This window comes from Lacerta agilis, chromosome 2 (assembly GCF_009819535.1).
Source record: "Lacerta agilis isolate rLacAgi1 chromosome 2, rLacAgi1.pri, whole genome shotgun sequence".
Taxonomy (NCBI): Eukaryota; Metazoa; Chordata; class Lepidosauria; order Squamata; family Lacertidae; genus Lacerta; species Lacerta agilis.
The window spans coordinates 31,113,907-31,128,845 of record NC_046313.1 but is presented as its reverse complement, the minus strand read 5'-3'; the positions used below and the strand labels follow the sequence as shown (position 1 = coordinate 31,128,845).

The following is a 14,939-nucleotide window of genomic DNA, read 5'->3' as shown; positions in this document are numbered from 1 at the left end:
TATGATCTCTATGAACATACAGAAGCTTGTCCCAGGGAATCATGGAGCCAAGTAGCAGACAGATACATCTGCATCCCATAGAGCACAGACATGCTACTTTTAAGGCTTCAGAGAACTACAAATTACACTGAAACATAGAACTTCTGAGACAGCAGGGTATAGGTTAATATTAACTGCATGGCTTTATCCTCCAAATGTACAGAAAAGGGCAGCCAGTGTTATCAAGGGAATGGATAAATTCCCGTGAGAAAAAGTTATAGCATTTGGGGCTTTTCAGAGAAAAGGAAAATAAGCAGTGACATAGAAGAATCGTAGAAATGTAGTGTTAGAAATTATGCACAACATGGAGGAACACACGGACATCCAATGAAGTTGAATGTTGGAAAATTCAGAAGAAAAATAAGAGAGCAGTGGCCTTGTAATTTTCAATCTCCATATTTTTTGAATGATCAGAGAAGTCACCTCACCTCATTCTTAGTATTTTAGCACCTTTGATTTTAATGGACCCTTAATTCTTTTTTGGGAATATTTTATTAGTTGAATATAAGAGCAACATATAATCAAATACAGTTTTCCCCTAACACCCCCCCCCCCAAACAGCCCCAACTACATTAGTAATATAATCAAAAAAAATTATTTTTAGTTGCTGGTTTTAAAAATATCAATAGGAGTATAGCATCTAGATCAAGGGAAGTAATAGTACCACTGTATTCTGCTCTGGTCAGACCTCACCTGGAATACTGTGTCTAGTTCTGGGCACCACAGTTCAAGAAGGATACCGACAAGCTGGAACATGTCAAGAGTAGGGCAACCAAAATGGTCAAAGGCCTGGAAACGATGCCTTATGAGGAACGGCTTAGGGAGCTGGGTATGTTTAGCCTGGAGAAGCGAAGGTTAAGGGGTGATATGATAGCCATATTCAAATATATAAAAGGATGTCATATAGAGGAGGGAGAAAGGTTGTTTTCCTGCTGCTCCAGAGAAGCGGACACGGAGCAATGGATTCAAACTACAAGAAAGAAGATTTCACCTAAACATTAGGAAGAACTTCCTGACAGTAAGAGCTGTTTGACAGTGGAATTTGCTGCCAAGGAGTGTGGTGGAGTCTCCTTCTTTGGAGGTCTTTAAGCGGAGGCTTGACAGCCATCTGTCAGGAATGCTTTGATGGTGCTTCCTGCTTGGCAGCGGGTTGGACTGGATGGCCCTTGTGGTCTCTTCCAACTCTATGATTCTATGATTCTGTGAAATATCATTCCACATGCTTCCATGTGTCTTGACCCTTAATTCCCAATGGCCTGAGATGCAAGGCTCCTTTGGATAACAATGAAAACATAAAAAATGATACAAAATTGCACCTTCCAGTATTAAAAATGAGGACCCCAACTTTTTTTTATCTACAAGGCTTAACTCATGACATGTGAACAGACATTAGGTGTCTTCTCTTTGATGACAGCATTTTCTGTTCTGCTGCAGGAGTTTGGGTACAGTGTAAGAGGTAAGCTTTCAGCAACAGAACCTTGACCACCAAAAGCTATGGCTTCCAGGTTAGAAGTTGTTGCAGTCTTTGTGACAGAGAAAACACACGTGAAAGACACTCCCAAGCTCTCTTTACTACAGGTAGAGTTTGTAGGGCGTAAGAAAATAGCTCAGATGCTCAAGTCATGTCAGAATCTTTATTGGAAAAAAAAAATCACAGCATCTCCATTATTATTCAAACACATTTAATAAACAAAGAGAAACAGTAGCAAAGGGCACTGACATGTGACGAACTGTACAAAACCTCAAGGTTTGCAGGCAAAACCTGAGGGTGAGGAGCCCACGGCCCAGCTGCAGAGGTCCGAGGAGCCAACCCCCACCCCCTTGTGGAAAACCCCCCTCCCCTCGGACCACTCAGTCACCCCTGAGAAAAATTGATTAAAAATGTGCAGAAACAAAGACACTTTAAGAGGTTAGCTCCAACCTTGCTGTTAACAGAACAATTGGCCACTGGGAAACTGGACCTGCTACTGGTCCCCAGGGGCTAGCTAATGTTTTAAAGAAAACCTCCTCAAGAGATGCAAATCACCCAGATAAATACCCATCCTAACATTTGCTCCTCTCTTTTCATTTACTGCCTTCTGCAGGGGAAACATGGTTCTTACTTATTTTCCAGCTTTTAGTTTAGGAGATAATGTTTGGACAGAGAGAAAGGCAAATGGAAGGAAAAAGCCCTGTTTCTAATAAAGGCAGATATAAAACTGGTGCAGAACACGGAAGCCAGTTCTTGAGATTAACAGGGCGTGGAGGTGACCTGTCATTGTGGGGAAAGAATATCACAAATGGATGAGCTAGAATGGTGTCTTGCCGTAGCTGGATTTCAAGCCCTTATACTAGGAAAGCCAACAGCTTTTCCAATCCCTAATACTGTTTCTATCTCCAGCTAAACAGCTTACCACTCCAGGGAGGGTCCCAACGAATTTGATTACTTTAGTTGAGAATACTTAACAAGGTAAGGTAGGGAGAAGGCAATTGTGTTCCAGTGAAGAACTTAATCCACTGAAAAACTCTCACTAGTTGTCAGCAGCAAGTGGAGTATATAGGATAGGACTACCCCATTTATTAGGCAGAAACACTGCTTCTCAGAGAAGTTTAACTGCAGTCCCACTCTAATGCACTGCATCAAGCCAGTTACGGCTCATCTCACAATCTGGTTTTCCTCCAGATTCCAATGGAGCCATTCCCAATGGCACAATATGGGCAACAGAATGAGTCTATTTATCCAGTCTGTTATCCTGACATCAGGCACTCCTCTAATGGGGCTTCCCCATGCATGGTGTTTTTTGGTGACTATAAAATAAAGCAATGAGGTATTCATTTTGATTAACTAAAGCTACACAGTAAGGTCTCCTTCCAAGCAAACCTAACACTGCTACGTGCCCAGCAAGGTGGGGAATGAGTTGGGTTAGGCCATGTTGGAAATGGCAGCTACTCTTGGCATTGTCAGCCTGTTTTTCTTTCAACTAGTTCATAGCACCACTGCCCACTCTCGCCTCCTCCCTGAGGACGAGAGATTATGAGGGTATATGTGAATGATATATATATATATATATATATATATATATATATATATATATATATCTGCAGTTCTTATACTTCCTCGCAGCACATACACACACCTGATTATTTCTCTGTTGTGGACATACACTGACAACAGCTGAAGGTACAAGATAGGGGTTTATGTACACATCACAGTGTTAGTTAGATCCAGCCAAGACGTACAGTCTAATCATGCCAATACCAACACATTATAAACAGGAAGGGCAGGGCAGGACCGGAATGTTGGTTTAATTCAACACAATATGGAGCCAGTTGAGTCTCGGCAGCCACTGACTGACCTCAAGACCTTTGGTACAGTCTTGTTGTAATAGAGACTGAACTAGGACATGTTATTCAAACCCTTAACCTACCAAAACTTCTCTGGAGGTGCGTTGTGGGAAGCTCAGTGATATATGCACATACAAACTGAAGAACGATGGAGGATGTGGAGCAGGGGGGAATTAAGTGCCAAACTAGATTTAAACTCCATGCATTTTATCCACAATGAGGCCTTTAATGTCCTCATCAAAACTTCACGCACTGTCCTTCTACCCCACCCTTTTCATTTTTAAGGAAGAAATAGAACGAGAAGCCTCATCAACTCACACTATAAAACATAAAGAAGACACAGTGAATGCAATTCCCTGGTGGAAAATGCCAAACACACCAATTTGTATATAAGGGGTCTTCGGATTGTAAGCTGAGAGCTTTGATTATTGCCAAGGGACACCAAAGCATTTCAATTTTTCTGAAACTTTGGTTCGGTATGTTTTGGGGCTTATCTCAAAGGCCCAGAAGTCAAGATGACTCACGAGGAACAAAGCCAGGATACGGAGGGGAGGTACCATGCAGCAAATGCTTAAGGGATTCCCATTTACCAACAACTAGGAGGGGACATTTCACTGATTAGGGATGGCACAAGTTCACCAACAAGATCAGTGAGTCCCATTTGGCTAAGATCAGAAGAGAGGCACGACATTTTCACGTCCATTCAAGGCATTCCAAAGGAAAAAAAAACATTACAGTTCACACACCACTTTGGACAAGAAAAAAAAATCACAACAGTTTGGCAACTTTCATCAACACCCCTCCCCACCCCCCGCAATACCACTTAGTTAAGTTATTTTGGGTAAGATAACACAATAAAAGGAGGTGGAGGATTGAAAGTGCAGAATCACCATGTGTAAATAAGGGACCCTCTGTCCCTGAATGTATTGGATAAAGAGTTGTTAAAGCCTACCAAAGTAACTAAGAGTACAAAGAAAACCTGCTTTTAATGCAGGATGAACAAGGGGGTATTTTCATGCTGCTGAATACAAGACAAGGCAAAGCTGAACTTGGCAGGGACAAATCCTCCAGATCAAAGAGCAACTTTAATGTTAGTCAAGGGACTATACTCCAGGCTCTGGCAGGAAAAAATGGGACATAAGTCCCATTGCCACGCTCCTCTGACATTTAAGAGAATAAGAGATAGGAGAAATGGATTTGAAATTTACAGAAATAGCATATTTCTAAAGATGTGTGAATGGCGATGACCAAACCACACTGCGAGAAATGCTCAGAGCTTATATTTTAGTGTTATCTGAAGAAAAACCCTTCAGCCAAGGCCCCATCGTAAACATAACCCCACCCACTCCCAAATTAAAAATTGCCCATCTAACAGGTATCTGAGTCAGTAACGAATCCAAAACAAAAATTAAAAAGATTGTTTTGTGGGGGGGGGCAGGAATGTTCTTGGTTTAGACATTTACTTTCAAATGTATTTTCATCAGATCTGGGAAAGCATAAGTGTTACAAATTTCTTTAAAAATGATACCATTAAACCAAACTCCTCAGTCATTAGTCCAGACCATTGATGCTTGGGATATCTTAAAAGAGCCCAGGAATCTGGGCAGCCCTCACTTTTAGCCCTCTCTAAAGAGAGCCAAAAACACAATTAAATAAAAATAAAATAAATTGCATCAGTGCCAAGACAGAAATAAAAAGAAACAGAGTTAGTGGAGTAAAGGGGGCTATCTGGCTGGAAGATTCTCTTCTTTCTTCATCTTCTGTAACTGGAGTGGGATGAGCCTTTGGTTTTCACCAGCATTAATTTTCTACTGGCAGGACAGGCTCAGCTTTGCTTTGTGTTAGTTTGATTACTGTACAAAAGCAAGGTTGGACTGCAGGAGAAATGCTCTGCCCAGCTAGATTGCCCTTTTGACATCTGGGAGTTTTAAAGTATTAGATGCTCAGATTACATCCGTGATCCTCGTTCCTGAAGAATCTGTGGAGAGAGAAGCACCAAGACAACAGCAGTTAGCTAGAATTTACATGATTATTACTTATTGCAACAGAGGGGAAAAGAAACAGAAAGAAAAATCTGAACTTTGTACCATAGTACTTAGCACCTGACTTCTCACCCAGGGTACTATAGGAAAAAGTTATTAACTACAGGGAACTAAATACTGGACAAAATAAACCCTTAGCTGGTTGTTATTGCTAAGCTGAATTATTTGTTGTTGTTGTTGTTGTTGTTCAGTCGTGTCCGACTCTTCGTGACCCCATGGACCAGAGCACGCCAGGCACGCCTATCCTTCACTGCCTCTCGCAGTTTGGCCAAACTCATGTTAGTAGCTTCGAGAACACTGTCCAACCATCTCATCCTCTGTCGTCCCCTTCTCCTTGTGCCCTCCATCTTTCCCAACATCAGGGTCTTTTCCAGGGAGTCTTCTCTTCTCATGAGGTGGCCAAAGTACTGGAGCCTCAACTTCAGGATCTGTCCTTCTAGTGAGCACTCAGGGCTGATTTATTTGAGAATGGATAGGTTTGATCTTCTTGCAGTCCATGGGATTATTTAGCTCCATGCTAAAATATTTGACATTTGAGGTATACTTGGGCTGTGCTTTGGCAGCTGGTTCTATCTAATAATACATGTATAGTTTTGTTTTGTTTTGTTTTGTAGGCACCTTTGGTGTTATATATTGGCCCTTCCAGCTCACTACTTGTGCTACACGTTAACTAGATTTCATCATCAGTTTTAAACTTCTGTTTCATGGATTAAACTGCTGGGAACAGTTGGACTATATCAGTTTTTAAGTTGTTCTAACACTACAGCATTGTGTAGCTTGTGAATATTTGTGGATGCAGTCACATAGAAAGCTGCCATATAACAACAGGGGGTCCATTAGCTATGTGCTGCCTACACTGACTGGCAGCAACTCACCAGTTTCAGGCACGATTCTTTCCCAGCCCTACCTGGAAGGGATGGGGATTGAATCTGGGACTGAGCTATAACCCATCCCTTATCTTAACCCACAGTTTCTCTCGATCGCCCTTCATTTTTCAGATCAATGTAAGATTTAGTGACAGAGGCTACAGGTTGAATCCAATAGTGTCTGTCAGCTGACAGCAAAGGTTCCGTCAATGGAAGCCATTTTCAGCAATACCTCTGCAGTCTCCTTATTGCCCCCCCCCCCCAAACCCAACCCCCACAATATTCTAGAGGTCCTCCAACCCTCTTGAGCAGATGTAGAATATGTGCTTAGAGGGCTGTGGGTAGAAGGAGGAACTACTGAAAATTACTCCCCTCCCTGTTTCATGAATGGAAGTTTTATTGTCAAATAGGCACTGTTAGATACAACCCTATAGCACAAATATATTCAGAAATGTTAACATGGTCCTTGCCAACCCCTTTATGAAGCACTACATTACACATGGGAGACATGTTCTGTGCAAATTTGCAGTGGTGACAGTGCTAAAGAGAAGACCAGACTCTCTGAACCTGCAATCCTATACATACTTATCTGGAGTAACCCCACTGATACCAACAAGATTTACTTCTTAGCAGACATTGCACTGAAAGATTAAAAGCTCCCAGAGACTTTTTCAGAAACTTTACGGAAGATGGAAGCAGGGAGAGGAACTGTTTCTAAAATTCCCATTAAGAGAACATACTGAAAGCTCAACAACTTCTTTACCAGATATTTTCAGAATTAAATGACCAATACACTAGGAAATATCTACCACCACCCTTGTACATTTATGCCTCTCTCATTTCAGTGGCTTATTGTTATACTTCCACAATTTCTAATTGTAGGGTATTGCATTTATCTTAAGACTTTTATGTTGTGAGTCACCCTGAGATCTACGGGTACAGGGCATTATACAAATTATGATTATTATTATTATTGACAAAACTCTGACTAACAGAAACTATACACCTTGCAACATCAAAAGCAAGCTGCCTTTTGTATTTATTCCATTCTGTATTAAGAAACATTAATGTGATCCTCAAGGAATTCAATCGCATGCAGGTTCCTCACCTTTGCTTTCTCACTAGGCTCTATCACTATGCCATTGGTAGAGTTATTGAGCTCTCTGGACACAACACATAGAAATTCTGCTTGGTCTTCATTTCCATAGTTATAAGAAGATCCAATACTGATTAGCTAATGAAATAAAAACAAGAGAATGTAAAAGTTAAAGCCGCAATAAACAAGGAATAGTATGGAATTAGCCATAAAATACTAGGCTAAAATGGGTTGGGGTTCTCCAGATGTTGTTGCACTCCTGTTCTTATCATTCACAGACAGTATAACAAATGGCCAGTTGTGATGAAAAATGTAGTTCAGCAACATGTGGAAAGATACAGTATTTTCATCACTGAACTAAAATATGATCTTGGTCTGTATCTAGTCTCTCACAGTGATCAGATACAGATCTACAGGAGAAAGCATTAAAGAGTACAAGACAGAGCACTCTGCACCTTTATATTCTTTCTTAACTTTTAGAAGGTTTAAGAACACATTGATGCTTTAGTCTGAGCCCACGAAATGCTTTGATTCACAAAATCAACAAGCAATCCATGTGTATTTTCTTTCAAGCTATTGTGCTCCTTCTTCTTCTTACTTAAAATTCCACCAGGGCCATTTTAAAATATACACGCTAATATTTTTTCCCCAAAAAAGAAAAAGGCCACAGATGCATCTAGGAAACACCAAACAAGGAAACAAAGAATTTAGGACTGAGTTGTATCCAACTAAATTACCTGTGTTTGCAGAATGACTTCTGCTAGTGCGATAGAACTGGACTTTTACTGGTTTATTTAAAAGCATTTCTAGGCAGCTTAATATTTTTTAAAACCTTTAGCATTATGGAAAAGTAGCAAAAAACAATATTATGAAAACAGATAGAGAAGACAGGGACTAATGCTGGTTGTTTAGCCTATAAGGATTACTTGAGTTGAACAAACGAGCGTCCAAGATGGGGAAAAATGATAGCCACCAGCTCATCAGTACGATGACTTTCATACTTGCAAGTGAAGCTCTACAGCAGTGTTTTTCAACCTTTTTTGGGCAAAGGCACACTTGTTTCATGAAAAAAATCACGAGGCACACCACCATTAGAAAATGTTAAAAAAAATTAACTCTGTGCCTATATTGACTATATATAAAGTAATTCTCTTGAATAGGAATCAAATAAACAATTTTTTCCCATGGCACACCAGGCAACATCTCGCGGCACACTAGTGTGCCGCGGAACAGTGGTTGAAAAACACTGCTCTACAGTACCCCAAAGCAGGATTGTGGGAAGCTGCCATCCATAAATACCCCAAACAATGCATTTTCTTAGGCAAAAGAACTGAAGTCCTACAGAGCCCCCTAATGATGGTTCAATATAATAAAAAAGAATTCCTCCTTATTAAGAGGAAATTGAACTGACCAGAATGCATAAAACCAGAAGTAAATAAAAAACCAATAACCTAATAAGATTGGAAGCATTAGTCAAAGTACATTCTGCCACAGTCTCTCATAGCAAAAGACTGGGCCCAGCAAGTTGTGCACTTATTTATGAGTGCAAGATTAGCATCAGTCAACAGTTTCAAAGCTGACAGCATTTATCAACTAAAGTGAAGAGCGAGGAAGGGTAATGGGCAGAGGCTTGTAATCAGACTTCCCTAGAAGATAATCAGCAATATCTGTTAGAGGCTCAGTGATCAGACTTCTCTCCAGGCACCAGCAGACTAGGCACAATTTATGTTCCATGAGAATTCCCATATTCTCTAGATTCATTATTCACTAAGCTGTTGACAGCCCCTTCCTATCAATAACAAATGATAGAGGAGGAAGATTAGCCATTATATAAGCCTTGTGAATTGGGCCTCTTCTTCTGGATAGGGAAGTATTATTTAGCACTGGATACCTGTTCAAATTTCCAACCATCAGACATAGTGGACACCATCTGGGTGAGCTCTTCCTCTTGGCACTGCAGGACTCTGTAAACATGCTTGACAGGTCCCTGGGACACAAAGGGGAACCAAACAATAAGTTAGAAATTAACATTGTGGCTTTGCCAAGTAGTGGCAGCTTGTTTAAAGAGGCTTAGCTTCAAGGAAATTAGTGTGTCATAGGTCCTGCTGATTCCTGAGAACACACACCACTAGAAATGCTTCAAAAGGACATTTCATGCTTTTCCCAACCATCGAAAAAGAAATGTGGCAAGTTTTGCTGAAAATCTGGGAGCCAGAAATAACCCCGGGGAGGTATTTGTATAGAGGTGTAGGTATGGAGATAGCCGGGATACATTGCATCAAACACTGATGCATATTGGGAAGGATAAAGGCATCATGGCAACAGACTGCTACAAAGGGCTCAAGTGAAAGTACAGTAATATAGTGCCTCTGTGAATGATACAAAAGTGACCCAGACTCAGGGGCGGAACAAGGGGGGGTGGGGGGCAGTCCGCCCCGGGTACCGCCCTGGGGAGGGTGACACTCTGGGGGCAGGCCCCACCCCCGCGATCGACACCGTCGGCGCGGCAACTTTTAAAAGGCTGCAATGCGTGAACAGCAGCACAGCGTCTGTGCTGCTGTTCACGCGCTGCAGCCTTAAAGGTTGCCGCACCGCACGGAAGGGGTGCCGGCCGATCGCGCCTGCCATCTTGGGTGGACTGTGCATGTTCGCCCGCTGCAGCCTTAAAACGCAGCGCGGCGCCGGTCGATCGCGCCCGCCATCTTGGGTGGGCTGCGCATGTCCACACATGCACAGTCCACCCAGGAGGCTGCGCACGTGTCGTGACGTCAGGGCGCGTGCAGGGGGGAGCAGCGCACCGCCCCCCGGGGAGGGGTGCTTTGAAGTTTGCCACCCCGGCCGGCAGAGCGGCTCACTACGCCCCTGCCCAGACTGCCATTCTCTTCAGCATTTTTAACCTGGCAGGGCCTGTAATAGTCAGCATGTATCCCACTCAGTGTGTAAACCACACTCCTACAAATTTTCAAACAGGCTTTGAATTCACACCTGTTCTCTGCTGCTTTTATGAAGTGATTTGTATGCAGGCTATTAATGTTCATATTGTGTTTTACAGCTGTGCTGACTGGATTGTTTGAGTTGTTGTAAAATAAAAAGTTTTAAACTGTGCTTGTATTGCTCTACATGATGCTTGCCACTTTGTGAGGAGGTTCCCCCAAAAAGCAGGATACAAATCCATTAAATATAAATAAATGAATAAATATTGCGACAGAAGAGGGAGCATTCTTTGCTGTCCCTTCCCCCTCATTTCCCAGCAGTTCATGAAGGATTTGAGTGAGCGAAGAGCTGCTTTGTCTCCCTTTATGTCAGCTCCTGCAAAGGTTCAGCAGGAGCAGTGAGGTCCTTGTTGGCACTTTTGGCAAAAGCCCAGAGCAAGGAAGAGAACACACCTCTCCTTTCCTCCATCAAGAATTTGGGACAAGAAAGGATGTGTGGCTTCCTTCCCTTCTTGCTGGGCTTTTGCAGACTGAAACAGCACTGAAACCCTGCTTGGGTTTTCTGCAAAAGCCCATCATAGCAGCAAAGAAACCCAGCCCCCTTCTCCAAAGTGTATGTCACAGGGAGAGAGTAGCAGTTGACCACAACCACAAATGAAGGAAGGCTTAGCACAAATTTGCCCTTGATTCCAGTTACAAAAATTCCCTCTTCTATTTTCTTTAACATGCATTACTTGAGAAGTTCTGCTTTCATTGTCCCGTATTCGCTCCTTCACCAACCGCACTAGAGATGCAATGTTGTAAAACTCAGCTTCTTCCAGCACACCTAGGAATGAGAAGGGGGGTGCAGTTAGGAAGATTGTTAGCCTTAAAAATGGAAGAATGCTAGAAGCAATACTGTGCTAACCCCAAAGTATTCTGCACAGATTACTGAAGCCTATGACACTGCAGAATTATTTTTTGCTTACTGTATATATTTTAACCTAAATAATTAATCTGCAGATCAACAAAAGCTATACTACCAGAATCTCAATTTCTAAGAGCAAAAACAAAGGCAAAAATGTGACCACAAACAGCTGCAAACACGTCTATTTCATGAAGAGCAGAAAACTAGAACTTGGGGATTCATGAAGATGTGTTCCCTCTTTTTGAAGCTCTTCACAAAAAGAAGCTTGCTTTTGAAAACCACACTTCAATGGAAAACAACAAGTTAATACAAAATGCCACTAAAGTTTATTAACAGAATGTCTTGTATGAGATAGTTGCATCAGAATAATGTGCCTCCATGAATAAAGCTGGTTTTGTACTCCTCCTCCATAGGTCAATTGAAAATAAACCACAATCTTATGACACAGAAAGATGCTGACCAAGGCCTCGCTCAGTCACAGGAGTCAATGCACTCAAGACCATGGATTTCAATGGGCTTAAGTGCACTAACTCTGGGCTGAAATGTGGCCAACATCCATTAAGCTTCCCTCTGGTTTTCAAGGATATAGATTGATTTTTACCTTGCCCAAGTCAGACAAAGCACCGCAATCTCCATTTCTTACCTTCTTCTGCCAATTCCTTGTTTATTATGAGTTTTCCATGCCGGAGGTAGTTCAGGATTGGACCAAAATATGTGGGATCCCTATCAATGAGATATGCCCCCGTTTCATCCTGTTAGAGATACACCAGTGTCAGATTCTGATGCTAAAAAGGACAATTCAATGGAATGAAGACATTTGGCTGGGGGGCGGGGACTAGTCCTACAAAGGTTGAGAATTTGGTCCTCTGCAAAGAAATACTGTTCTTCTCAGGAAAACCAGTGGGCTCTTTTAAACTAGTTGAATCATCCACAAAAGACAGAAGTTAGATTTGACATGTTGTCATGGTTATGGTGGAGGCTATGGGTATCTTCTACTGAAGTAGTGGAGGTGGATGGGAAAACAGTGCTGGCAGGTTTCTAAGCTCTGGTGTCAAAAGCTTTTTATGCCTACCTTTACTGTAAGATGGCACCATGATATAATTTTAAAAGATAGGGTACCACCTACATAAGGTGATTCCACCTAATTACTTAATCATATGTTTATTTACTTGAAATAAGCTGTTCTTGCATCTATCAGTGGCATTCTCCTAAAAATCAGTGAGATCGGCTCCTGAATTGTCATGATATGACAATGACAAGCAGCAAAAACAAAAATGAGCACAACCCTAACTTTTGCAACTGAATTCTTAAGAAATACTTTTGCCAATCTAAACTGTCAGTCTAATCCAAACTGAGTTCTATTATGTGTCAAGCAAACATGAACTCAGATCACTCTTAATGGTAAAAAAAGAAAAGGAAAAAAAGATTGCTGAACACAAGTGGTGCAGTGCAATCAATTCCTTTCACTACGTGCTCAGATGTTTTGTTTGTTTGTTTAAGATCACCAAGGAAGCTATAAATAAGAAACAGAGCTTACCCATTCTCACTATGATTTAATTATTCTGGGAAATGGCTTTTGTTCTATTCTAAAATTATGTCTTTTACAAAGCACTCAGAATCTTCCACAGTATTTAAACACTCAGCAATTATCTGCTGAAAGAAACCACCCTATTCAGAAGTATTTTCACTTTGCACACAAGATTAAAGCTTTTCAGTTTTCTTATTTCCCTAAAACAAAAGCAGAGGACATACTATTGATGAATAAGACTACAGCACCTGTGTAATGACCGCATAGTTAATATATTGAAATTACCGGTACTACTTACAGTGAAGTGTTGGGCAACACAGAAACCACTAGAGGGGCTATAAACTGTCACTGAAGTGGGCAGGCACCCCACTTACACATGCAAGGGAGCAATGCCCCTTTTGTGTAGATCCCTTTCCTTTTTTGCTGAAGAGTTCCGATCAAGGCTTTGGTTAGCTTTGATGTCTGCAAAAACACACCCTGCAAAGTATCCTGGGAACCGTGGCTTGCTAAGGGTGCTGAGAACTGCAGCTCTGTGAGGGGTAACCTCTAGTTCCCAGGATTGGGGTGGGGGACTGCTTTAAATGCATTGGGTGAACGAGGCTTAAATGCGTGGAAACAAGCCTATTATTCCAGTGATCGCAGCGGGAAAGAGACGAGACGGAAGGCATGAGGGCTACCGGGGTGCGGACATGCCGTCGTTCTAGGAAAGCGTCCCAGGAGGGGCCGGGCGGTTAAGGAAGAAAGAGGTCAGCGCTGCCACTCCACATCGACCCACCGGACTCACCTTGTCGGAGCCCAGTTCGGGCCCCTCCTGGCAGCAGAGGCGGCAGAGGAAGGACTTGGGCTCTCGGCAGAGTGTCTGGCGGGTGCTCACGAAGTAGGTGCCGCCCACGTTGAGCCGGACCCACTTGGAGCCCCCGCTGCTGCTGCTACTCCCGCCGTCCCCCGACCCGGCTCTCTCAGGCGCCGGCGGCTCCGGACTTCGCGGCGGGCAAGTGGGCGCCGCGGCTGGACGGGGGCTGGGCGGCCCCGGGAGCGGGCTGGGAGTGCGGCCCCGCGGCGGCCCTTCTCCGGCCACCAGCTCCGCCATTCTAGGCTATGGTTTCTTCCCTGGGCCTACGGCAGGCAGACGGGCAACGGTCACTCCAGCTCAACGGCCAGGTCGGAGAAACTGGAGCTGCGCTCGGCGGGGCTCGGAAGCCATCACCCCAGTACCTGCTGACAGGGAGAGCCGGACTTCCGGGAGGAAAGGTCACTTCCGGGTCACCAACCGTTCTTTGGGTGCAACAGCCGCAGAGGCCACTTTAAGGGCCGCTTCGGCCTTACATGATCCTCGTTTACCATTACACAGTAATGCTGGAGGTAGCCAGCAGAAGCGGAGAATTATTATTATTATTATTATTATTATTATTATTATTATTATTATTATTATAAGGGAAAAGTCTCCAATAGAACAAGGCATTAGTAGAAACAGGATTCCGAGATACAGGAAACAGGATTCCATGGAGGAAACAGAAACTTCGTTCCTAGATTACCTATACCATAGATACATAAAAGTTGCAGAACGGCACTTTGTTTGTTTGCAGAGGAGACTTCCTAGTTATTTTCGAATCCCCTTTCTCCGCTCTGTCAACGTGATGAAAGTGACAGCTGCTGAGAGGAGAAGATACAGGATTTAATTGAAACTGTGATTTGGCAGCTGTGAGTGCTTCTCCCACTTCCTTACCCGCCCAAAGAAGCAAAGAATTAATCCTCTCTGTGGAGTAAATAATGTGAATGTTAATATGGGGGGGGGGGGGGTCCACCAGCCAGTGATTCCCGTCAAAATGACTTCCCCTTTACATATATTTAAAAGTTGCCCGACTGAAAAAACCGAGCCTGTTATGACCCTTGTGTTGTGAGTGGAAAGGCAATTGGTGCTTAGTGGTTTACTACAACGTCGCATCATAAGTCAATTGTTATAGCTATATAAGATGTAGACGTGAGCGTTGCAACCACCTTGCATTATAATCTGCATATTTTAGGTGGGAGCCGAGATGGTTTATAAGACATTTCTAATAAAGACTTCAAGAACATAGTTACCTACTTGATTTTATTGGCGAATCTCAAAACTGCTGATTCAGGTTTCCCCTGAAATACTACAAGTTCACACACGCACCGTCATTTTAAGCAGTTATGTTGCAAGAATGCAGCCAATGGGGTAT

The 14,939-nt window shown here is 42.8% G+C and overlaps 1 protein-coding gene across 1 annotated transcript; it reads right to left on the bottom strand.

The window, feature by feature from the left end:
• Positions 1–3,194: 3,194 nt before the first annotated feature.
• KCTD2 (potassium channel tetramerization domain containing 2) lies at positions 3,195–13,992 on the bottom strand. The gene is made up of 6 exons (XM_033139273.1): positions 13,520–13,992; positions 11,851–11,959; positions 11,035–11,126; positions 9,259–9,354; positions 7,380–7,505; positions 3,195–5,341 (listed from the first exon to the last, which is right to left on the bottom strand). Exons 1-6 carry the CDS (start codon positions 13,823–13,825, stop codon positions 5,312–5,314), a joined length of 759 nt encoding a protein of 252 aa, XP_032995164.1. The 5' UTR covers positions 13,826–13,992; the 3' UTR covers positions 3,195–5,311.
• Positions 13,993–14,939: the final 947 nt, after the last annotated feature.

What these genes read in the sequence shown, in the direction of transcription:
- KCTD2 (XM_033139273.1), bottom strand. Translation starts at nt 13,825, where the DNA reads ATGGCGGAGCTGGTGGCCGGAGAAGGGCCGCCGCGGGGCCGCACTCCC. An exon ending in ATGGTTGGAAATTTGAACAG is followed by an intron (nt 7,506 to 9,258) that starts GTATCCAGTGCT and finishes TTATTTCATTAG; the next exon opens with CTAATCAGTATTGGATCTTC. An exon ending in AGCCTAGTGAGAAAGCAAAG is followed by an intron (nt 5,342 to 7,379) that starts GTGAGGAACCTG and finishes CTCTCTCCACAG; the next exon opens with ATTCTTCAGGAACGAGGATC.